Source organism: Bos mutus, chromosome 19, assembly GCF_027580195.1.
Source record: "Bos mutus isolate GX-2022 chromosome 19, NWIPB_WYAK_1.1, whole genome shotgun sequence".
NCBI classification, from domain to species: Eukaryota; Metazoa; Chordata; class Mammalia; order Artiodactyla; family Bovidae; genus Bos; species Bos mutus.
This window is the reverse complement of record NC_091635.1, coordinates 26,194,385-26,218,394: the sequence shown is the minus strand read 5'-3', so window position 1 is coordinate 26,218,394 and position 24,010 is coordinate 26,194,385. Positions and strand designations below refer to the sequence as shown.

General features: G+C 43.2%; 2 protein-coding genes and 2 non-coding genes across 4 annotated transcripts; all 4 read left to right on the top strand.

Annotated features, from left to right (window-relative positions):
• Window positions 1-469: 469 nt before the first annotated feature.
• Window positions 470-4,867, top strand: RPL23 (ribosomal protein L23). Its single transcript, XM_005897983.2, has 5 exons — window positions 470-541; window positions 1,128-1,211; window positions 1,502-1,630; window positions 4,514-4,627; window positions 4,740-4,867. Exons 1-5 carry the CDS (start codon window positions 529-531, stop codon window positions 4,820-4,822), a joined length of 423 nt encoding a protein of 140 aa, XP_005898045.1. The 5' UTR covers window positions 470-528; the 3' UTR covers window positions 4,823-4,867.
• LOC138984006 (small nucleolar RNA SNORA21) lies at window positions 1,243-1,378 on the top strand. Its single transcript, XR_011461367.1, has one exon. It is a non-coding gene; the product is annotated as a small nucleolar RNA SNORA21 (small nucleolar RNA).
• A 3,249-nt stretch (window positions 4,868-8,116) lies between the features above and the next one.
• Window positions 8,117-11,448, top strand: SPMAP1 (sperm microtubule associated protein 1). The gene is made up of 2 exons (XM_070388812.1): window positions 8,117-8,375; window positions 10,123-11,448. The coding sequence occupies exons 1-2, from the start codon at window positions 8,169-8,171 to the stop codon at window positions 10,372-10,374; spliced, it is 459 nt and encodes a 152-aa protein (XP_070244913.1). The 5' UTR covers window positions 8,117-8,168; the 3' UTR covers window positions 10,375-11,448.
• Window positions 11,449-12,218: 770 nt separating this feature from the next.
• TRNAC-GCA (transfer RNA cysteine (anticodon GCA)) lies at window positions 12,219-12,290 on the top strand. Its single transcript has one exon. It is a non-coding gene; the product is annotated as a tRNA-Cys (tRNA).
• Window positions 12,291-24,010: the final 11,720 nt, after the last annotated feature.

Below are 24,010 nucleotides of genomic sequence, written 5' to 3'. Positions count from 1 at the left end.
AGAATGATGAATATAGCAAGACATAGAAAATACAAGTGGGGTTGGGACCAAGCACACACAATATGGAGTTATCTGTAGCCCTATAATGGCACCTCTCAGTTGTATCACAGCCTAATGAAACCATTTCCAGCTCTTTAGCCCTTGCCCTCAACGCCCGTGCGTTCTCTGGGGCCATTTAATCATTTCTGAATCTCTAGTGTCCATCTAAGTCCCTGGCACATAGTGTTCAGAAAAGGGGTCCGATCAATTAAACCAATGTTTCTGTGTCCCAAACAACTACTCCCAAGCTCCTATTGAAAGTACTCTGGGGTATCATTCATTCCGCAGCCTTCAACCCCCAACACCGCTCACTTTGTATCGCGAGCTCTAGGTGACGTCCCGCATTTATTACGTAATAAGACAGCGCCCTGGGGAAAGAGGCGGATTGAGCAAACTCCGGGTCACGTGCCAAGATTGGGCGGGGCGTCGGAGTTCATATCCCAGTGTCCTTTGTATCTACTTCCTTTTTGTCCCTTTCCGGCCTTCAAGATGTCGAAGCGAGGTGAGCTTTTGACTTTGGAAGATCCTTCGCCATCTGTTGCGCTGTGGCAGCTGGCCTTGCCGGCAGCGGCGGCCGTGGGCAGCTGGGGCGATTTGCTATGCGCGAGGCCCGAGAGGGCTTGGAGGGTTCATCGGGAGAGCACCGGGAGAGCCCCTGAAAGTGACGGGGGCCGGCTGGAGGGTTGAGTTGGCAGGATCCAGTCGTGACTCTAGGTCGAACTCTGCGGGTTCACTCCGCGTCACCGCTGCAGTAACGGGATTGGAGTTGGACTGACTTAAGCCCCAGTGTGGGCGCCTTGTGCAGTCTCCCACCCTGCAGGAAGAATTGAGTGGTGCAAAAGTTGGATCGAGAATTGAGTCTTCCGGGCCAGTTAATCTCAGTCTAATGTCGTCGTAGTGAGGACTTGGCTATTGGCCTTGAGAACTGTGTGGCACATGGGGCAGGGAGTGTGTGGATTCCTAAAGAGAACGAATCTACAGTGTGCCGTTTCCCAAAGCATACGCGAGTGAACTTCTACTTTAAGCATGTGAAAGGGACTTCGAACCGTGACTGGGCAGTGACCTCCTGTTTCCCTTCCTACTTACAGGACGTGGTGGGTCCTCTGGTGCGAAATTCCGGATTTCCTTGGGTCTTCCGGTTGGAGCCGTGATTAACTGTGCTGACAACACAGGTGAGACCTTCGGCTGCCCCCTGCCATACTCACCCTTTTAAAAGCACTCAGTGGGCCTTTTGCTGATGACCCGCTGAGCCGTCAAGAAAGGGCAGAGTGAAAACACCGCTTTTGGGTGAAGCGGCAGCTTGTTGTGTTGTTTTGCTTCAATCGGTGGTGTGACAAGGTGTTCCACCTAGTGGGGACTATCTGCTCGGGAGTGTAAGTGGAGGAGGTGGTGTTGGAAAATAGCAGCACTGCCTGATTGGCCTTCAAAAGTAGTCTCCATGTTTGTTTACATTCTTTTATAGGAGCCAAAAATCTATATATCATCTCTGTGAAGGGGATCAAGGGACGATTGAATAGACTTCCTGCTGCTGGTGTGGGTGACATGGTGATGGCCACAGTCAAGAAAGGCAAACCAGAGCTCAGAAAGAAGGGTGAGTAGAGAGATGGAATTCTCCTTTTGGTCTATGGACAGTTGAAAGATTTCTCTCATTATTGGAAAAATGGAACAGTAATTTTGCCATTCTCAGGGCCTCTTAAAGCTTGATCTAGTTAACAGTAGTTAACAGACTTGTCTCACATACCTACACCAAAGAGCCATGTCCTACTGGGATTTACAGTCCATCCACACATGATTCCTTCCCAAGCTGTCTCCTTTTAGTTCTTGTTTTTTTGTTTCAACTTACATTCCTTCCTTTGTGCCTCCGATTCTTGCTGTGTCCCCTATCTGGAATATTCTAATTCTAGTCGTCTTCTGCTCATTTCCTTCTTGACACCTCTCCTTACCCCATTCTCTCCCCTTTCCCAAATAACCTTGAATCCAGGTGGTAATTTTTGTATGTGACATTTAGGGTTGTCTCTTCTGTGAGAGCAGATAATTGTCTTTAGTTAGTTGCTGATTCCTTGGCTACAGACTAGGTGGTACCAGATGAGAGTTAAGCCTTAAGACCTGAATCACCCCAGGCAAGTTTCTTTTCAGGAACTAATTTGAAAGGGAGTGATGATACATATGGCAAAGGAAATGGCAGCCCACTCCAGTATTCTTGCCTGGAAAATTCTGTGGACGGTGGAGCCTTGTAGGCTGCTGTCCATGGGGTCGCAAAGAGTTGGACACGACTGAGCAACTTAACTTTTCACTTTCTAATGATACATAGATGAGATTAACTCAGGGTTGCGACTGAACAAAAAGTTCAGTATGGTTACTTCTAAATCTCTTCTGATAGAAACTGAAACCTGAGGCTGCTCATTGCCTAATTGTGGACCACCCCAAAAAGTTTTCCCACTACATGTATGGATTAGGGGTTGGGGCTGAGACAGTGCTGAATTGTCTGCCTTTACAGCTTCTGATATTCAATGCACTGACTTTCTAGCTCTGTTGACCTTCAGTATGCACTTGGGGACTTGATAGGCAAGGAATAACCATTGCAGTTAAGCACTGATAAAGCAGTGTGTTGATCAGGGTTAGCATGCAACTGGACAGGCTGTCCTCCTAGAACACGTGCTGGGTCTGGTCTGTGGCCTGGGAACCTGTCAGGGAAGGGCAGAGCAGTTGTCCATCACTGTGGGTGAGATGGCAGCAGGGCATGCTGTCTGTCTCAATCAGTTGTGGGACAGACCAGAACACTTCTTGTTTTAAAGCTAGGTCTGACTTTCCAACTCTATTACTTTATTCTTCGGGCCTTGTTTCTTCTAAATGATACTGTTAGCCCTTGAACAGCATGGGTTTGAACTGCACGGGTGCACTTAAACACAGATTTTTTTCCCACTAAATATATATTACTGTCACACAACCTGAGGTTGAATCAGCAGATACAGAGGGTCAACTAAAAGTTACAGATGGGTTTTAGACTACACATTATAACACGCAGAAATGTGGGAAAGGACAGGACTGGAAATCCAGAATCCTGAATTCATATGACCTTATTTATTAGATTCATTTGTGAGAATTGCTAAATACATAAGCGTCCAATGGAGAGTCTCAGTCAGCATTACCTGTCACTCAGTGTGTATCCCATTGTTAAAAACTCAAAAGACTGTCTGAACATAGTACTTGCTTCAAGGATAGCCTAAAAAATCCCCTATTTCCAGTCTCATCTTAAAATATGGGGCTTCCCTGGTAGCTCAGTCGGTAAAGAATCTGCCTGCAGGGCAGGACACCCCGGTTTGATCCCTGGGTCAGGAAGATTCCCTGGTGAAGGAAATGGCAACCCACGCCAGTATTCTTGCCTGGAAAGTCCTATGGACAGAGGAATCTGTTCGGCTACAGTCAGGGTCGCACAAGTAGGACACAACTTAGCGACTAAACCACCACATCTTAAATATAGAAATTTTAACTATTATCCCTAGTTTGCAAGAGGAAAGCTTAAATATCATAAGATTGCATGACCTGTTCAAGGTCTCCAAACTACTGTCAGTCAAGATTTGAATTCAGGTCTGTCTGACTCTAGTAAGTGCAGTCAATGCTTTAAATATCTGGGAAATATTCACTTTAGAGCAGGTAGGTTTTAAAAAGTTACTTATGACCCTGGAAAGCAGTTTCTCAAAAAGTTAAACCTAGAGTTAATTAAATAAGAAATACAAGTTGAATTTCTGTTAAGCAACTCTTAGGCCTCCAAGAGATGATCATTTTTTTGTATTTTGTTGTATGTTCTATCTTCCATTGTAAGTAAGACCATTTCCTTCCCATAACTCATTCTTGCTTCACAGATGATTGTCTTGGATATAAAAAATTATAGAAATGTATAATCATTTAAAGTGATTGTGTTCTGTGCATGTGCCCTGAGATATTTAGGTTAATTCCAAGGTTGCCTATTAAAACATGTACCTTGCAGTTAAAATGGCATAAAGTGCTAATTTTATATCAAAGTTTGTACTTGGAGGTCCTGATAGAAATGAGGATGGAATATTGTGTAATGAGGAGTTACTAGCTTGGCCTCTCTAGTATGAGGAAGGTCCGTTTCTCAATACTATGACAATGGGATCTTAACAGTACCTACCTCTTGGGTGAAGTAGGGAAATGTATAGAATGTGCTTAACAAGTTTCCTGTTGGTATGTTGCTGATCTGTACTCCCAGAGTACAGATTCATGCTTGTAAGGAAATGCTTATAGTTTGAACTTAGAAGTAAGGTCTTTCCTTAAGGGGTGATGGATATTTATTCTCTTTTGCACTTGATTTTAGGAAATGAAAAAGCTAATGAGGACGCATTCTGTCCAAATGGGGAATGTTGGGAAGCTAGACAAGGTGTAAACCGCTTTTCTCATGGTGACATTGGTCCTTGACAGGTTTAATGACAACTGTTTTTTTTTCCCCTCTCAGTACATCCAGCGGTGGTAATTCGACAACGAAAGTCATACCGGAGAAAAGATGGTGTGTTTCTTTACTTTGAAGATAATGCAGGGGTCATAGTAAACAATAAAGGCGAGATGAAAGGTAAGAAAGAATCCATGTCTTTGTTCAGCTTTTGAGATTTGATGATTCAACTCAAGAAGTGTGCAAGGAAAGGACCCTTTGAGCTTATGTGTCGCTTCATTCTTTTATGCAGGTTCCGCCATCACAGGACCAGTTGCAAAGGAATGTGCAGACTTGTGGCCCAGGATTGCATCCAACGCTGGCAGCATTGCATGATTCTTTGGTGTATTTGTAAAAAAAATAAAAATTATTTGCTCCCAATGCTTGCCCTCCTGTTTGTTTCTACATGTTACTCTTGATACCACCTAATCCTTACCTGAATTTTTTAGTTCTTAAATTATAGATGATATATACTGTTTGTTAGCCCAGGTAACTGCCCTGCAATTAGAAAGCTATTTGAGATAAGGTAGAATGTATGGTCAGATCCTGGACACTCATGGACTTCAAGGAATGATGTGAATAGGGACACCCTTTGGGGTACACACGTATATAATGTGCACTTTGCAGTTACAGGTTTTCTTTGGGTAAATTGGTACATGAATGCATTTATATTTATAAAACCTAACACGTGGTAATTGTTCTCATGAAAGATGACTAAGTTGTTAATATCTACAAGTCTTTTTTTTTTTTTGCTATCAAAACTATTTCGACAGCATACATCTTCCAAACCCTAGCTTGAGAATAAAAGATGATAGAATGTTAACACAGCAGGCTAATACCCTTTTTCCTCCCCCAAGCCATGAGAGTTGATTTAGGTAACATTCATGGAGAAGGCAGTGGTAACCCACTCCAGTACTCTTGCCTGGAAAATCCCATGGACGGAGGACCTTGGTAGGCTGCAGTCCATGAGGTTACGAAGAGTCAGACATGGCTGAGAGACTTCACCTTCATGCATTGGAGAAGGAAATGGCAACCCACTGCAGTGTTCTTGCCTGGAGAATCCCAGGGACGGGGGAGCCTGGTGGGCTGCTGTCTATGGGGTCACACAGAGTCGGACACGACTGAAGCAACTTAGCAGCAGCAGCAGGGCTTGAGAAATGAGCACTCGGCTGGTTTGGATCAGTAGTCTGGCCTAAAGATGTTGGAAGAGGATTTTTACACTAGTTTGTGTTCATGTATCTAGCAGAGTTTGTACAGTAGATCTGTCTCCCCTACCCCATCCTCCAGACTGGTGAATTTCAAGTGTTTAATGTGACATGAAGCCCCCAGGTACTCCCAAGAAACTGCCTGCCAATACAGGAGATCAGGGTGGGGAAGATTCCCTTGGAGGAGGAAATGGCAACCCACTCCAATATTGTTTGGAAAATTCCATGGACACAGGAGCCTGACGGGCCACAGTCCATGGGGTTGCAGAGAGCCAAGACATGACAGTGTCAAAAGCTATAGACTTCTATGATTTCACATTTGACTTAATGTAAGACTTGCCTATCCTAGTATAAAAAGATTAAACATGCTAAGTTGATACATCAGGACCATTGATTATGTACAAGTATGTGGTGGTTTAGTTGGGAAGTGATGTCCGAATCTTAGGACCCCATGGACTGTATCCTGCCAGGCTCTGTCCATGGGATTCTCCAGGCAAGAATACTGGAGCTGGTTGCCATTTCCTTCTCCAAGGGATCTTCCTGACCCAGGGATCGAATCCTGGTTCCCTTCACTGCAGGCTGATTCTTTACCAACTCAGCTAAACAGGTATAATGCAAACTTTTTCTAATTAATACATGTGCTTTTGTACAATAAACAGGCTTCCCTTGTGGCTCACTGGGTAAAAATCTGCCTGCAATGCAGGAGACCCAGGTTCTACCCTGGGTTGGGAAGATCTCCTGGAGAAAGAAATGGCAACCCACTCCAGTATTCTTGCCTGGAGAATCCCATGGACAGAGGAGCTTGGCAAGATACAGTCCGCGGGGGTTACAGCAGTCAGATCTGACTTAGCAATGAAACAATCACCACAATAAACTGGTAACATAAAAGAATTCCTGAATTTGTTGCCTCATTTGTGAATAGCACCTCAGTTCATAGGAGCAGAGGAATTTCTAAAGGCCCTTTGTAAAGCATCTATATAAAGGGAAATTGGGGAAGTAAACTAGAAAGAAAAATCACTTTAACAATAATTGGAGAAAATGATTGTTCATGTTTTGCTATATCCTATTATATACACAAAATTAACCAGAGGGGAAAAGTATGGTAATATGTGTCAACTTACTGTTTTGATGGGTTTTTTAATTTATCAGGAGGAGATATATTAGCTGATGAATTGGGTAGGGAGGGGAGAAGTGATTTAAGTGGATATACTGGAAGTCAGGAGGTAAGTTCTGGTTCTGGATCTGCCACTAAATGAATTAGGAAATATCCCAACATTGCCGAACTTCAACTTCAGTTCAGTTGCTCAGTCATGTCTGACTCTGTGACCCCATGAGTCACAGCATGCCAGGCCTCCCTGTCCATCACCAACTCCCAGAGTTTACCCAAACTCATGTCCATCGATGATCCAGCCATCTCATCCTCTGTCATCCCCTTCTCCTCCCGCCCCCAATCCCTCCCAGCATCAGGGTCTTTTCCAATGAGTCAACTCTTCCCATGAGGTGGCCAAAGTATTGGAGTTTCAGCTTCAACATCAGTCCTTCCAATGAACACCCAGGACTGATCTCCTTTAGGATGGACTGGTTGGATCTCCTTGCAGTCCAAGGGACTCTCAAGAGTCTTCTCCAACACCACAGTTCAAAAGCATCAATTCTTTGGCGCTCAGCTTTCTTTATAGTCTGACTCTCACATCCATACATGACCACTGGAAAAACCATAGCCTTGACTAGACAGACCTTTGTTGGCAAAGTAATGTCTCTGCTTTTGAATATGCTATCTAGGTTGGTCATAACTTTCCTTCCAAGGAGTAAGCGTCTTTTAATTTCATGGTTGCAGTCACCATCTGCAGTGATTTTGGAGCCCAGAAAAATAAAGTCTGACACTGTTTCCACTGTTTCCCCATCTATTTGCCATGAAGTGATGGGACCGGATGCCATGATCTTCGTTTTCTGAATGTTGAGCTTTAAGCCAACTTTTTCACTCTCCTCTTTCACTTTCATCAAGAGGCTTTTTAGTTCCTCTTTACTTTCTACCATAAGGGTGGTGTCAACCTACTGTTCTGTAAAATTCGAGTTGGAAGTAGATGCTGTCTGAACTGATCCATTCAGGGTTCAGGCTTTTCAAAGGAACTGGGTTTGGTAAATGTATATAACAACGTGGGAGCAGAGAACCTGGCTCTTAAAAGGAGCACGGGGAGTTGGGACCGACTGCGCTCACAGCCACATTCAGTCATCCCCCTTCTCTTCAATCTCTGAATCCTCTTGCATAGTTCCCTCCTAGACATCCCTCACCTCGGGACCATGCAAGCAACTACCCCACATCCCTGTGAGGCTAACCCGTAGGATGGGGACAATCGGGTTTGTGTCCCCTACTGTGACGCCTACGTGATGTTTAATTCCACGTCACAATGCGCCGGGGAGCCTCCACCTAGGACACTCCGCTTCTGCCAGAAAAGCCCTCGGAGGCTGCGTTGGTCTGAATGGCGCACCTTTGCGCGTGTCCTCTGCGGCGGGAGAAGGGGTTCATTCTGGATGGGGTGGCGGTGAGCACCATGGCCCGCTCCTACGAGCACCTGAGGCCCAAGCTCTGGTCGGCGATTCCGCCCTACAACGCGCAGCAGGACTGCCACTCCCGCCGGTACTTCCGGAGCCGCGTGGTTCCGCCCATCCTGCGGAAGACTGATCAGGTACCCGAGCCCCGCGTAGGACCCGGCTATCTGCGTCCGCAGAGCTTGGCCCAGGTGGCGGGCTGACTTCCCAGATCCGGGCGTCTCATGCCAGCGCCCTCACCACCACGGAGGCTGCCGGATTTGCACCCTCTCAGCTTTCTGGATGAAACTCCAAAATTGCTGGAGGCAGGAGACAGGTGTTGAGCACGAACTTACTGAGCTCACCTTCCATGCCTGAATTTGAGAATGATCTCATTTCAGATCTCTGCGAGCCTCTGCCAAAGAAATCGGGTTCGTTGTCCTTTTTGGCGTCACGGATTCACCCTTTGGGGTGATCTCACGCCGCAGATTCTCAAAGCCCGACCCCCCGAGGCCCACTAGGCGAGGTGCCCTCGGTCCGGTGACGTAATGCGACCTTCTTTGAACAGACTGAAAGGAAACCTCCCAACTTACCCAGCCCTCGCTTCTACTCAGTTGCACATCCCCCTTACAGGGATCAAAGATTCTGAGGCTATTACAGGCTGACGGCTCCAATTTTTTTCAACCCTTTTGCTTCCAGTATTTGTGACTATTAATACATATCAGTGATACGGGGAGAGGAGGACTGAATGCGGGTTATTCTGTGAACACGTCTTGGAGTTTCAGTGGTCCCGGGTGGTTGTGTGCTCATGTGCGTTCGTTCGGTACAGGCACACGGACTCACATCGGTGTGTTCCATATTTGGGTGTGTTCGCTGGCTACTCATGTAATATTTATAACACAAGGAAACAGAAAATGGGGGAAAACTCCAGAACTTAAAAGTTGAAAAATAATATGATGTACACACTTTTGAAACTTTCTATGTTCCATTTTGTAAGTTTTCTTTAGTCGTCACAACCACCGTTTGTGGTAGGTGGTATTTTCATTTAAATGAAGATCGTGTTTACTGAAATTTGCCAGACCCTTTATTTGAGGTCAGTTTATGTCTCACTTCAACCTCAAAGTACTGTTGAGGAAACTGAGCTCCAAAAAAGCTGTGTCTTTGACCTAAGGTCTTGTTAGGGGCAGAACTGGAATTAGAACCAGTTTTCCCTGATGTTTCAGACAGTAAAGAATCTGCCTGTGATGTGGGAGACCTGGGTTCAATCCCTGGGTTGGGAAGACCCCTGGAGAAGGGAATGGCTACCCACCTCCAGTACTCTTGCCTGGAGAATTTCATGGATAGAGGAGTCTGGCAGCCTACAGGCTGCTGCCTCTGCCTGCATCACTTCAGTCGTGTCTGACTCTGTGTGACCCCATAGACGGCAGCCTACCAGGCTCCCCCGTCCCTGGGATTCTCCAGGCAATAACACTGGAGTGGGTTGCCATTTCCTTCTCCAATGCATGAAAGTGAAAAGTGAAAGGGAAGTCTCTCAGTTGTGTCCAACTCTTCGCAACTCCATGGACTGCAGCCTACCAGGCTCCTCCGTCCATGGGATTTTCCAGGCAAGAGTACTGGAGTGGGTTGCCATTTCCTTCTCCAGGCTACAGGCTATGGGTTCCCAAAGAGTTGGATAGGACTGAGCGACTAACACTTTCACTTTCTCTGGCACTGAGCCTATAACTACCAAACTACAACGCATCTCACTGAAAGGCAATAGGTCACTAAGTATATTTAATCTGTCTGGCCCTTTTACCCCTGGGCTGTGACCTCTCCCTCCCCCAACAAGACAGGAGGCAGGGGTTGGACTGTGCTTTTATCGGCATCATGGCTGACAGTCTTCTGCATTTTCTCTCTCACTCTCAGGATCATGGCGGTACAGGAAGGGATGGTTGGATAGTGGATTATTTCCACATCTTCGGGCAAGGACAGAGATACCTCAACAGGAGAAACTGGGCAGGGGCAGGCAAGTGCCACCTCCCTTTCGAATCTCATCATGATCTCACCTGGGAAGAGTGGTGTGCCTTCCACAGTGAGAGAAACTGGGTCCTAAAGAGACCTGGAAGGGAAAGAGACCCAGCGACTGACTGCATCCTCCAGTTTTCTTCTCATGCATGAGCAGATTGTGTTACAGTGCTCCCTGATAGTTAGTTATTGAGCACCCACTGTATATCAGGTGTTTTTTATCCTCAGAATATCCTCAAGTTACAGCCAGGGAAATTGAGTTTTAGAGAATTAAAATGATTTGTTAAGAAAGGTTGGAGTTCCATGGTGGCTCAGTGGTAAAGAATCTGCCTGCCGATACAGGAGACATGGGTTCAATCCCTGCTTTGGGAAGATCCCCTGGAGGAGGAAATGGCAAACCACTCCAGTATTTTCGCCTGGGAAATCCCATGGACAGAGGAGCCTGGCAGGCTATAGTCTATGGGGTCGCAAGAGTCAGACATGACTTAGCAATTACACCACCACCAACACCAAGAAGGGCTGAGCTGAGATTCAAATTACACTATTTCCAAGGGAAGCCTGTGTTCTCATTGCTCCCAGAGCAGACTGTGTCCTCCTCACTCTCCAGGCCCAATTTAGCAGCAGTAGGAAAAGTGAGCGTTGAGAGCTGTTTTTCTGGCAGGGTAAGCCCTCCTCCTACCCCACCTAGTCACATGATCCCTCGCACCATTGGCCAAATTGAGCTCATCTGTTTTCTACAGATGGGTCAGATACAAGGGTGAAATCTTCTCAGTTCTCCAGGGTGCAAGGCAAGTTCAGCCGAGCCCAGAAGCTTCTGGCCCTTCTTCTCCCAGCACATATCATCCATGCTCCCTCTGCATGCTATCCCTAGTATGAGGATTGGTTTCCAGGATTCCATCTGTCTCTTCCACCTCATCCACCCTTGGCTCTTTAGGACTCAGGGTTCAGCAGGGACGTGGGAGCACAGTGACTATAACTGAGTGAGCCTCCTATGCCAGCCCAATGGGAGTAGGGAAAACAAGAAAGGGCTGAATATAGGCTCAGGCCTCTCTCTCTGTCCCCCAAGGGCATTCTCTCCAGCAAGTGACCGGGCATGACCACTATAATACCAATCTGAAAGCAATCCAGGGGTTCAATGGTCGGTTTGGCTATCGCCGGAACACTCCAGCCCTTCGCCACTGCCCATCTGTCTTTGGAGAGATCACCAGGTTCCCTCTCTTTTAACAGCAGCTCTTCTCTTCATGCTCCTCCACCTGAATTTCTAAAACAGATGTGTATATGAACTCTCAGTGTTATTTTATAATAAAACTTTTGTGTAAGTGCCTCAGTGTGCTGTTTCATCCCTGAGACTGGGGGAGGGGGAAAGCTAGTTTCTCCACCCTCAGCTTCTCTACCCTGTGGAGGAGGTGGGAGGGGAAAGTGCCCTTAAACTCTGTGTAAATAGATTGCCAGACTTGAGAGGAGAAGCCTCTGGCCTCCCCTATGTAAGGAGGAAGCACACTACTTAAGCCCTCAGAAACCCTTTCCCAGGCATCAGGAGGGCCCAGGTCAGAAGCTACCTACTGTATCCATCAAGAACAGAGCAGGCAACGTGGCCACAGGGATTGTTGGTTGTCCTGAGGAGTTTCTGATTTTTCTGGATCATCCCATCCAAAAGAACTGATGTTTTCCTCCTCCTTCCCACCCTCAACTCCTCACGAGGCAGGGGATGAACAGGGTGATATCTGGAGCTGAGGATCATGACACAGTAATATGGTGTTTGTGGAAGCTTTCTCTACCAATGCTATATCACTTTCCTTTTCAGCTAGTTTCCAGCGTGTCAGTTTTCAAGTGCTCCCACCCCTTTTATTGGTGGCCAAGAAAAAAGCCAAACCAGATTACAGATACAAAGGGAGTGGAGCTTTGGAATACAAAGCTTGCAGGAATTCTACAGTGGGTGGAAACTGTTTGTATTGAGTCACCATAAGTAGACAAGGAAGACACTTCACATAGGCTCTGGGGGTATAGCTCAGGGGTAGAGCATTTGACTGCAGATCAAGAGGTCCCCGGTTCAAATCCGGGTGCCCCCTTCCTGCTTTACCATTTTACTTCCATTAAATACTTCACTCCCAGCCCCAGGATGACTAGACGAGGAAGATAAGAACTCCCAAGGGATTCTTGTCCAGATGAACTAGTTACTCTCATATTCCAAACAATGAGGATAAATCCCTGGAGGATTCCACAGGTCTTCAATTAAGACAAAGCCCCTGAGGAAATTCTTAGATCTGAGAGCTGTGATTACAATTTATCGATATGATGTGTGACAGAATAAAGATAAAGATGTTGGTATAACATATATAGTTGAGGGCTTACTACACACCAGTCTGCGGTGAATTAAAGGATGAAAGAGGGCAGCTGTCCTCAGGGAACTTTGGTAACAGGACCTTTGTAACAACTTTTACAAACAACTTTCCTGAACTTTTCTAACAGGAAGAAGGACACAACTTTTGAGAGAATGACATAGCCTACGGACACAACATAAACTGATTAGAATCAAATGGGACCAAGATGGCAGACAAGTCTAGTCCTTGATCCTCGATCAGAAGTGAAATGACACACCCAGAGGTGCCATGACAGTTCCAAGACACTGTTAGAAGACCAAGGAATGGGCAGTGGCCCAAATCCTGGAACCTTCCCCAAAATAGTTGGAATAATCCTCCCACTCATTAGCATACAAAATTACCCAGCCTATAAAAACCAACTACACCACATATCATGGCCACACCTGCCTTCTGCGATGGCCCTCCCTCTGTCTGTGGAGTGTGTTTCTCTCTGAATCTGAATAAATCCATTTCTTACCTATCACTTTGTCTCTCATCAAATTCTTTCTGTGATGAGACATCAAGAACCTGAGCTTTATTAGGCCCTGAAACGAGATACCATAATCTTGTCTGGGTTCAAGTCCCAAGCAGGGTTTTGACTGGGTTCGAGTCCCAATCTATGGTAAAGGGTTTCACTTTCAATCTAATGGAAGTTCACACATTTGCACCTAGCCATTTAGAGCAAGAGCATTTTATTGCTGAAGAAAGAGATAGCTTTTAAAAAGACCCACCACATAGGGAACTTATTCAGTTCTCTGTAATAATACTCTGTAATAATCTATATGGGAAAAGAATGTATAACTGATTCACTTTGCTGCACAGCAGAAATTAACACAACATTGTAAATCAACTATACTCCAATAAAATAAAAAATAAAAAGACCTACCCACTTTTTCTAGATACAATTTAGAAATCCAGCTCAGTCCTATACCTAGAAGTGTCTGCTGCTGGTACCACCAACCCTAGACATTCGTCACTGTGCTGTGGATATTGTTCCAGCTGCACCGACATCTCCACAACAGTTTCTCAAGTTTGACAATGCCAAGTGGAAGCATTTGATTGGCTGAGCCCTGGTCTGACACGTTTGTCGTTTTCCTCCATGAATGGGAGAAGTGTGTGTTAATTGCTCAGCCATGTCCAACTCCTTGCAACCCCATGGACTGTAGCCCGCCAGGCTCCTCTGTCCATGGGATTCTACAGGAAAGAACACTGGAGTGGGTTGCCATTTCCTTTTTCAATGAAGGGGAGATGATGGTCTTATCTCACTAAGTCTGACAACATGAGGTATTACCCCAGAATTGGAGGGGTGTTTGGGTATAAAAGCGAATGTATCATGACCGTACTTTTTTTTTTCCTCTATGAAGAAACCACTGTAAGAAGAGAGCATCAGATCAGATCAGTCGCTCAGTCGTGTCTCACTCTTTGCGACCCCGTGAATCGCAGCACGCCAGACCTCCCTGTCCATCACCAACTCCCGAAGTTCACTGAGACTCATGTCCATCGAGTCAGTGATGCCATCCAGCCATCTCATCCTCTGTCGTCCCCTTCTCCTCTTGCCCCCAATCCCTCCCAGCATCAGAGTCTTTTCCAATGAGCCAACTCTTCGCATGAGGTGACCAAAGTACTGGAGTTTCAGCTTCAGCATCATTCCCTCCAAAGAAATCCCTGGGCTGATCTCGTTCAGAATGGACTGGTTGGATCTCCTTGCAGTCCAAGGGACTCTCAAAAGTCTTCTCCAACACCACAGTTCAAAAGCATCAATTCTTCAGTGCTCAGCCTTCTTCACAGTCCAACTCTCACATCCATACATGACCACAGGAAAAACCATAGCCTTGACTAGACGGACCTTTGTTGGCAAAGTAATGTCTCTGCTTTTCAATATGCTATCTAGGTTGGTCATAACTTTGCTTCCAAGGAGTAAGTGTCTTTTCATTTCATGGCTGCAGTCACCATCTGCAGTGATTTTGGAGCCCAGAAAAATAAAGTCTGACACTGTTTCCCCATCTATTTGCCATGAAGTGATGGGACCGGATGCCATGATCTTCGTTTTCTGAATGTTGAGCTTTAAGCCAACTTTTTCACTCTCCACTTTCACCTTCATCAAGAGGCTTTTTAGTTCCTCTTCACTTTCTGCCATAAGGGTGGTGTCATCTGCATATCTGAGGTTATTGATATTTCTCCTGGCAATCTTGATTCCAGCTTGTGTTTCTTCCAGTCCAGCGTTTCTCATGATGTACTCTGCATATAAGTTAAATAAACAGGGTGACAATATACAGCCTTGATGAACTCCTTTTCCTATTTGGAACCAGTCTGTTGTTCCATGTCCAGTTCTAAATGTTGCTTCCTGACCTGCACACAAATTTCTCAAGAGGCAGACCAGGTGGTCTGGTATTCCCATCTCTTTCAGAATTTTCCACAGCTTATTGTGATCCACACAGTCAAAGGCTTTGGCATAGTCAATAAAGCAGAAATAGATGTTTTTCTGGAACTCTCTTGCTTTTTCCATGATCCAGCGGATGTTGGCAATTTGATCTCTGGTTCCTCTGCCTTTTCTAAAATCAGCTTGAACATCAGGAAGTTCACAGTTCACATATTGCTGAAGCCTGGCTTGGAGAATTTTGAGCATTACTTTACTAACGTGTGAGATGAATGCAATTGTGCGGTAGTTTGAGCATTCTTTGGCATTGCCTTTCTTTGGGATTGGAATGAAAACTGACCTTTTCCAGTCCTGTGGCCACTGCTGAGTTTTCCAAATTTGCTGGCATATTGAGTGCAGCACTTTCACAGCCTTTCAGGATTTGGAATAGCTCATCTGGAATTCCATCACCTCCACTAGCTTTGTTCATAGTGATGCTTTCTAAGGCGCACTTGACTTCACATTCCAGGATGTCTGGCTCTAGGTGAGTGATCACACCATCGTGATTATCTGGGTCGTGAAGATCTTTTTTGTACAGTTCTTCTGTATATTCTTGCTATCTCTTCTTAATATCTTCTGCTTCTGTTAGGTCCATACCATTTCTGTCCTTTATTGAGCCCATCTTTGCATGAAATGTTCCTTTGGTATCTCTGATTTTCTTGAAGAGATCCCTAGTCTTTCCCATTCTGTTGTTTTCCTCTATTTCTTTGCATTGATCGCTGAGGAAGGCTTTCTTATCTCTTCTTGCTATTCTTTGCAACTCTGCATTCAGATGTTTATATCTTTCCTTTTCTCCTTTGCTTTTCACTTGTCTTCTTTTCACAGCTATTTGTAAGGCCTCCCCAGACAGCTATTCTGCTTTTTTGCATTTATTTTCCATGGGGATGGTCTTGATCCCTGTCTCCTATACAATGTCATGAACCTCATTCCATAGTTCATCAGGCACTCTATCAGATCTAGGCCCTTAAATCTATTTCTCACTTCCACTGTATAATCATAAGGGATTTGATTTAGGTCATACCTGAATGGTCTAGTGGATTTCCCTACTTTCTTCAATTTAAGTCTGAATTTGGCAATAAGGAGTTCATGGTCTGAGCCACAGTCAGCTCCTGGTCTTGTTTTTGCTGACTGTATGGAGCTTCTCCATCTTTGGCTGCAAAGAATATAATCAATCTGATTTCGGTGTTGACCATCTGGTGATGTCCATGTATAGAGTCTTCTCTCGTGTTGTTGGAAGAGGGTGTTTGTTATGACCAGTGCATTTTCTTGGCAAAACTCTATCAGTCTTTGCCCTGCTTCATTCCGTATTCCAAGGCCAAATTTGCCTGTTACTCCAGGTGTTTCTTGACTTCCTACTTTTGCATTCCAATCCCCTATAATGAAAAGGACATCTATTTTTGGGTGTTAGTTCTAAAAGGTCTTGTAGGTCTTCATAGAACCGTTCAACTTCAGCTTCTTCAGCATTACTGGTTGGGGCATAGACTTGGATTACTGTGATATTGAATGGTTTGCCTTGGAAATGAACAGAGATCATTCTGTCGTTTTTGAGATTGCATCCAAGTACTGCATTTTGGACTCTTTTGTTGACCATGATGGCCACTCCATGATAAGTTATAAATTTCAGTCCTGGCAGCTAAGGGTTTGCTTTCTGATACCCCTTTATTTCCTATTTGTTAAAATTAGTTAAAAATTTTGTATTAAATCGTGTTCACATTTTATCATGATCATGTAAATACTATTGACTCTTTGTCAGTTATATATACTGTGATAGCATTTTCTTTCTTGAAAACTTTTCTGAAGAAAATTACCTCATTATCTCACTTGTGTATTTTTCTTCGTGCCTGTTGAACAATTTGAACTTCAACAGTCTCAGGGTGCAATTACACGCTTGGCCAAACCTACCAAATTAATTTTTCAAGGAAGTTCTGACAGCCTGTATCCTTCTGTTTCAGGCTGTTTAGACCTGCCATCCAGCTTGGGGTGCCTTGCAAATTCCTAATCCTTCTCCTCTAGGCTGGATTCTTTGTCTCCTGGGTACTGTTTTCCTTTTCTTAGTTTCCTTCTTTGTATGGTCAAAAATAACCCCCAGGAGCTTCCTAAGAAAGAATATATGGGAGGCAAAAAGTCCTGGTGTGTTTGAAAATATATTTATTTTACCTAAACACTTGAGAGATAGTTTGAGAATAAAATTATTATTGAGAATTTTTTTTTCAGAAGTTTGCAAATAACTGTCTTCTAGCATCTCTTGGTAGATTTGATGGTGTTCTTATTTCTACATGTGAATGCTTTCTGTCTATAAAAATCTTAGAATCTTTGTTCCTGATGTTCTGAAGTTTTTCAATGATGTACTTGGTGATTCCTTTCAATCTAGAGACTTAATATTAAATGTTATTATTATTTTAAAATTTTTGTTTTTTAATATTTCTTTTTATTTGTTTATTTATTTGGCTGTGCCAGGTCTGATCTTCAATCTTCATTGCAGGATACGGTAGTTGCATCATGTGGAATCCAGTTCCATGACCTGGGCCTCCTGCATTGTGAGCCTGGAGTCTTAACAGCTGGACCACCAGGGAAGTACCAAATTTTATTATTTCTTTGATACTTTGTTCTCTTTCATTTGCTCACTGGGGAAATTATCTTTTCTCTCTTACTGTTCCTTTGTCTCACCACCCCCCGCCCTGCCCCCCGCCCGACTCATTTGTCTTTTTATCATACTTTCTAGGAGATTTACTCATATTATCTGACAATGTTAGCTTTTTGATTTTAGTTTTCTCATGGTTCCAATTGGTCCTTTGTTATTACATCCTGTTCTAGTTTTATGGATACTGGTTAGTGTCTTGTTTCTTTAAAATCAAGGGTATGCCTCTTACACTGTTGGTGGGAATGCAAACTAGTACAGCCACTATGGAGAACAGTGTGGAGATTCCTTAAAAAACTGGAAATAGAACTGCCTTATGACCCAGCAATTCCACTGCTGGGCATACACACTGAGGAAACCAGAACTGAAAGAGACACGTGTACCCCAGTGTTCATCGCAGCACTGCTTATAATAGCCAGGACATGGAAGCAACCTAGATGTCCATCAGCAGATGAATGGATAAGAAAGCTGTGGTACATATACACAATGGAATATTACCCAGCCATTAAAAAGAATACATTTGAATCAGTTCTAATGAGGTGGATGAAACTGGAGCCTATTATACAGAGTGAAGTAAGCCAGAAAGAAAAACACCAATACAGTATACTAACACATATATATGGAATTTAGAAAGATGGTAACAATAACCCTGTATACGAGACAGCAAAAGAGACACTGATGTATAGAACAGTCTTTTGGACTCTGTGGGAGAGGGAGAGGGTGGGATGATTTGGGAGAATGGCATTGAAACATGTATAATATCATATATGAAACAAGTCGCCAGTCCAGGTTCGATGCATGATACTGGATGCTTGGAGCTGGTGCACTGGGATGACCCAGAGGGATGGTATGGGGAGGGAGGAGGGAGGAGGGTTCAGGATGGGGAACACGTGTATACCTGTGACAGATTCATGTTGATATATGGCAAAACCAATACAATATTGTAAAGTTAAAAATAAAATAAAATAAAAGAAGTATACAGATAAGCAGAAAAAATAAAAAATAAAATAAAATCAAGGCTATGGTTTTTCCAGGGGTCATGTATGGATGTGAGAGGTGGACTGTAAAGAAGGCTGAGCACCGAAGAATTGATGCTTTTGAACTGTGGTGTTGGAGAAGACTCTTGAGAGTCCTTTAGACTGCAAGGAGATCCAACCAGTCCATCCTAAAGGAGATCAGTCCTGGGTGTTCATTGGAAGGAATGATATTGAAGCTGAAACTCCAATACTTTGGCCACCTCATGTGAAGAGCTGACTCATTTGAAAAGACCCTGATGCTGGGAGGGATTGGGGGCGGGAGGAGAAGGGGACGACAGAGGATGAGATGGCTGGATGGCATCACCGACTCGATGGACATGGGTTTGGGTAGACTCTGGGAGTTGGTGATGGACAGGGAGGCCTGGCGTGCTGCGGTTCATGGGTTCGCAAAGAGTCGGACATGACTGAGCGACCGAATTGAACTGAACTGAGGTATTCTTCTTCTCCAGGAAGTGTTTATTTTTCCCTTAAAGTCCTTTCTTCTGCTGTTTCTTTTGGTTTGGGATTCTTGTGTTGAGAGCATTCACCAATTAACTCCATAGGATAAAGGCTACTGGAAACTCTGTGTTCTTGGGTAGGGCTTGCTGACTGGTGAACTTCCTTGTGAGAAACCCAATGCTGAGCAGTTTTTTCATTTGGGAACTTCCAAATGTCTGTATCTGTGGATCACTATCCCCTACATTCCTCAGTTCATTTAGTTTCTCCATAGAAAAATTCTGAGATCTCCGGCCTAGAATAAACACACTAATGCTATCATTTTGGGACTAGGACAGGGAGGAGGAAGGGAATTAGTGATCCTGTTTTTTAATAAGCAGACGTTCAATTAATCCCCACCGCAGATTCTGAAAGCCCTTGGCAATCCAACTGGAAGTAGAGGAGTCTCTCAGGTTCAGTCTCTTCAACAAATCTTTCACCTGTGGGACTGGAAATTCAGAGATTAAAAATCTCAACTGCTCCTTATACAGACTTTCACCAAAATTCCCTATTTGCAGCCCACCTGGTGGTGCCGAGTTCCTAGTTTTCCCAGGGTTCCTCAACTATCAGTTCTCTTCTCGATTCCTCTCCAGCTCTCCCTCTTGGAACCCGCGTTTCACTTTCTGTATGTATGGATTTGACTACTCTAGTGCCTCATACAAGTGGAATCAAACAGTATTTGTCTTTTGTGTCTGACTTATTTCACTTAGCATAAAGTGAAGATTCAAGATTCCTCCACGTTGTAGCAGGTGTCATAATGTTAGGAGAAACACGGACTGAAACCATCTACCCTGGCCAGGCACCGTAGTAACCATTTGCATGATTTATTCTACAACAGGAGATTTTGGAAGGAACATGAAATTAACAAGCCACCACCAACTGAAAAAATTTGGGAAAGGTCAACAGGAGATGTGCGGGGAGCGAGCTCCGCCCCTGGCAAAGGTCATGAGGAAGGAGGCTTGGCATACGCAAGGCGGGATCAAGCCTCAGGAGTCTCCCTGGAAATTCTCGAGCATCTACCCCCAAAACCAGAGTCTGCCTACTTTCTGCTTTGTGCTTTCACCTACACCTCTGACTTTACGGGGGGCTGTCCCCCACTACCTCTCTCTGAAAAAAGAGTTAGCTTACAGCTCCAGTTAATAATTCCTGGGTGTGACAGTGTTTCAACCTACAAACTCCCTTGGAAGTCCTCTAGCCTGCCTGAATAGGTTTTTTCCGGCAACATGTGATTGTTCAGAGCTCCCAACTGTGAGAGACAGGAGATGTTCTAAACTGTCTAAACACAGATTCCTTTGAGTAGTTAAAAGATTGATTAGAAATTGTATTGGTGAAGGGTTTTTCACTTGTTGGGCCAATGTTTGCTGCTAAGTCTCCATATCCCTTACCTGCTGTGTCCCTGGCAGTGTATTGATTAATATAATTGGTGTAAATAGTAGCTTTAATGTTTGTAACCTGGGACCCTTGAGTTAATTCTTTTTCTTGTTATAGCCCACCACACCTTTGCTCTGTAGGAATGCAACTTTATCTAATGCTTTTTGGAGGCTGGCGCCTGACTTTAGAATAATCACCTTTAGAGAAAAATAAGTTTCTTAAAATGTTAACAGGCCTCCGGGCCAGAAGATGATGCAAATCACCTAAACTTTTGCATATGATAAGTTTGCAGGAAGAAAGCCTGGCTTACTGCAAGACTCTACCCCTTCCCCCATTATCCTCTATGCATAACTTATGGTATAAAAACTACTTTGGAAAATAAAGTGCGGGCCTTGTTCACCGAAACTTGGTCTCACCATGTTGTTCTTTCTCTTACCTTCTGGCTGAATTATTCAACCTCTTTTTTCCACTGAATTTCCTCACTGAGCTATCCTTATTTCAGCCTCTTTTCTCCACTGAATTTCCTCACTGAGCTATCCTTATTCTATTACTCTTTATATCCTTAATTAAAGTTTAATTAAGCAGTTGTTTCCTGATCCTCGCTGATGCCGTCCCCGCTTCGAATTCCCTGGATCCACCAGGGCTGGACCCCGGCAGAGATGCCACATTGTCCTACCATCCTCCCAGAATCCTCCTGGTTGGAATCTGTCTTGGCTGACCAATGTGTGTGCCACCAGGATGGAAGGACCCTGAGTCAGAATGATTGGCCAGAGACAACCTGGAAGCTTATCCCCTTGCCATAAACCTGAGACAGAGAGCCACACGGCAGAGCAATCTTCCTGGGTTCCCTTACCCTCCTGCTCTCTGCCTGGGCATCCCATCCCAGTAAAGTCTCTTGCTTTGTCAGCAAGTGTGCCTCTGTGGACAGTTCATTTGAGACTAGAAGGGGTCCTCCTTCCTGCAACAAGAATTTCATTTCTTTCTAAGGCTAAATTTATATATACATATATATAATATATAGCAATATATTAACATATAATAATTATTATATATACATACATTACATTATATTGCATTGTAATATATTATAATATATTATATATATATATATATATATATATATATATACTCAGAAGGGGAATTGATGGGTCATATGATAATAATTCTATATATAATTTTTTGAGGAACTGCCATATATCCAGAGATATTTTTGAATTATTTATACCTAGTGGGACCCAGACCTCCACACTTGTTTCTTTATCTTACAGGTCATTAATATATATGTAATATACTATAATAAATATATAATATAATATATATTTAATATATATTATATTATATATTATATAAATATAATATATATATATATAATTTTAAATAAAAATATAAATATATAGAGAAAATATATAAATAATATATTATATATTATATAATTTATCATTATTGTGATATTATATTATAATATATTATATATTATTATATATGATATTATATATATTTTTAATAAAAATATATAAATATACACAGAGAATATAGATAATATATTATATACTATATTTTTATATATTATGATATTATATTATAATATATTATATATTATTATTATATATGGTATTATATATATATATATATATATATATATGGCTTCCCAGGTGGCTCAGTCACTGTCTGTCAGTGCAGGAGATGCAGGAGACATGAGTTCTATCCTTGGGTCAGAAGATCCCCTGGAGGAGAAATGGCAACCCACAACAGTATTCTTGCCTGGAAACATGGACAGAGGAGAGTGGGCTACAGTCCATGGAGTTGAGTTGATGAGACTGAGTGCGACACACACAAACACACACACACACACATGATATGGTACAGGGCTTCCTGGTAGCTCAGATGGTAAACAGTCTGCCTGTAAGACACAATTTGGATGTATGTGTGTATTTATATTTTGTATATATATATATTTTTTTGGCATTGCAACCCATACTACATATTATTTGTTTGAAATCCTATTGCTGGACAGATTTTTTATTTATACCTAGAGGCCTTGGCTACAGTCCATGGACAAACACACACATGAGAATATAGATAATATATTATATACTATATTTTATATATTATGATATTATATTATAATATATTGATATTATTATTATATGGTATTATATATATATATATATATATATATATATGGCTTCCTACAGAACTCGCATCCAGGAGATGCACACAAACACTGAGGAGTAGCTCAGATGGAAATCCTATGGACAGCCTGCAATGGAGTTGCACAAGAGTTGATGAGACTGCACACACACAAACACACACACACACACATGATACAGGGGCTTCCCTGGTAGCTCAGATGGTAAACAGTCTGCCTGCAATATACACAATTCGTATATATGTGTGTATTTATATTTTGTATATATATATATTTTTTTGTTTATCCATCCATCAGTGGACACTTGCATTGCATTGCTTTCAGCTATTGGCTACTGTGTATAATACTACTATGAACAGAATGAACAGAATACACAAATATTTGTTTGAGTGCCTACATTAGTTTCTTTGGAGCATATACTCAGAGGTGGAATTGCTGCATCATATGATAATTCTATATATAATTTTTTGAGGAACTGCCATATACCCAGAGTTATTTTTGAACTATTTATACCTAGTGGGACCCAGGCCTCCACACTTGTTTCTTTATCTTACAGGTCATTTTAATATGCTTTCAAAATGTAGTGTACTACCAGAGTCAACACTTAGGTTTCAGCTTCCTCTTTTCTGCTAAATCATAGCCCCCACCATCACCACTTTCCATGTTCAAAAACTGACCCAGCTCTTCTCTTCCCTTTTCAGTTCTCTTTTTTCCATGTCAAGTTATATATGTTATTGTTTTGGCAGAGTTTTGGGAGGGAATGAAGCTAAATACACATGTTCCGTGTTTGTTTCTCATGCTAAACTCTTTTTTTTTGGAAAGAGGTGCTGTGCTGCGTGGCAAGTGGGATCTTAGTTCTCTAACCAGGGATTGAACTCAAACTGCCTGCAGCAGAAGCAAGGAGTCTTAACCACTGGACCTCTAGGGAAATCCCAATAATTATATTTATATGGATTTTATTTATTTTTGGCTGTGCTGGGTCCTGTTGTTGAGCGGGCTTTTCTGTAGCTGTGGCTAGTGGGAGCTACTCTTGTTGTAAAGCGTGGGCTCTAGGGTGTGAGGGCTTCAGTAGTTGTGGCTCATGGGTTTAGCTGATTTGCAGCGTATGGGATCTTCCTGGATCAGGGATTGAACCCTGCACTGGCAGGCGGATTCTTTAACACTGAGCCACCAGGGAAGCCCTATATTTATTTTTAAATGTGTATAAATGTGGCCCGTCTCTTGAGTTGGAATTTCTTAGGAGCAACAGCTTTGCTGTGCTTGCTCTCTGTAGTGGCCAGGAGTCCTCTTCCATTCTCACAGTCACTCGTTTGCTCATGTAATCACAATACAGAATGCCTACTA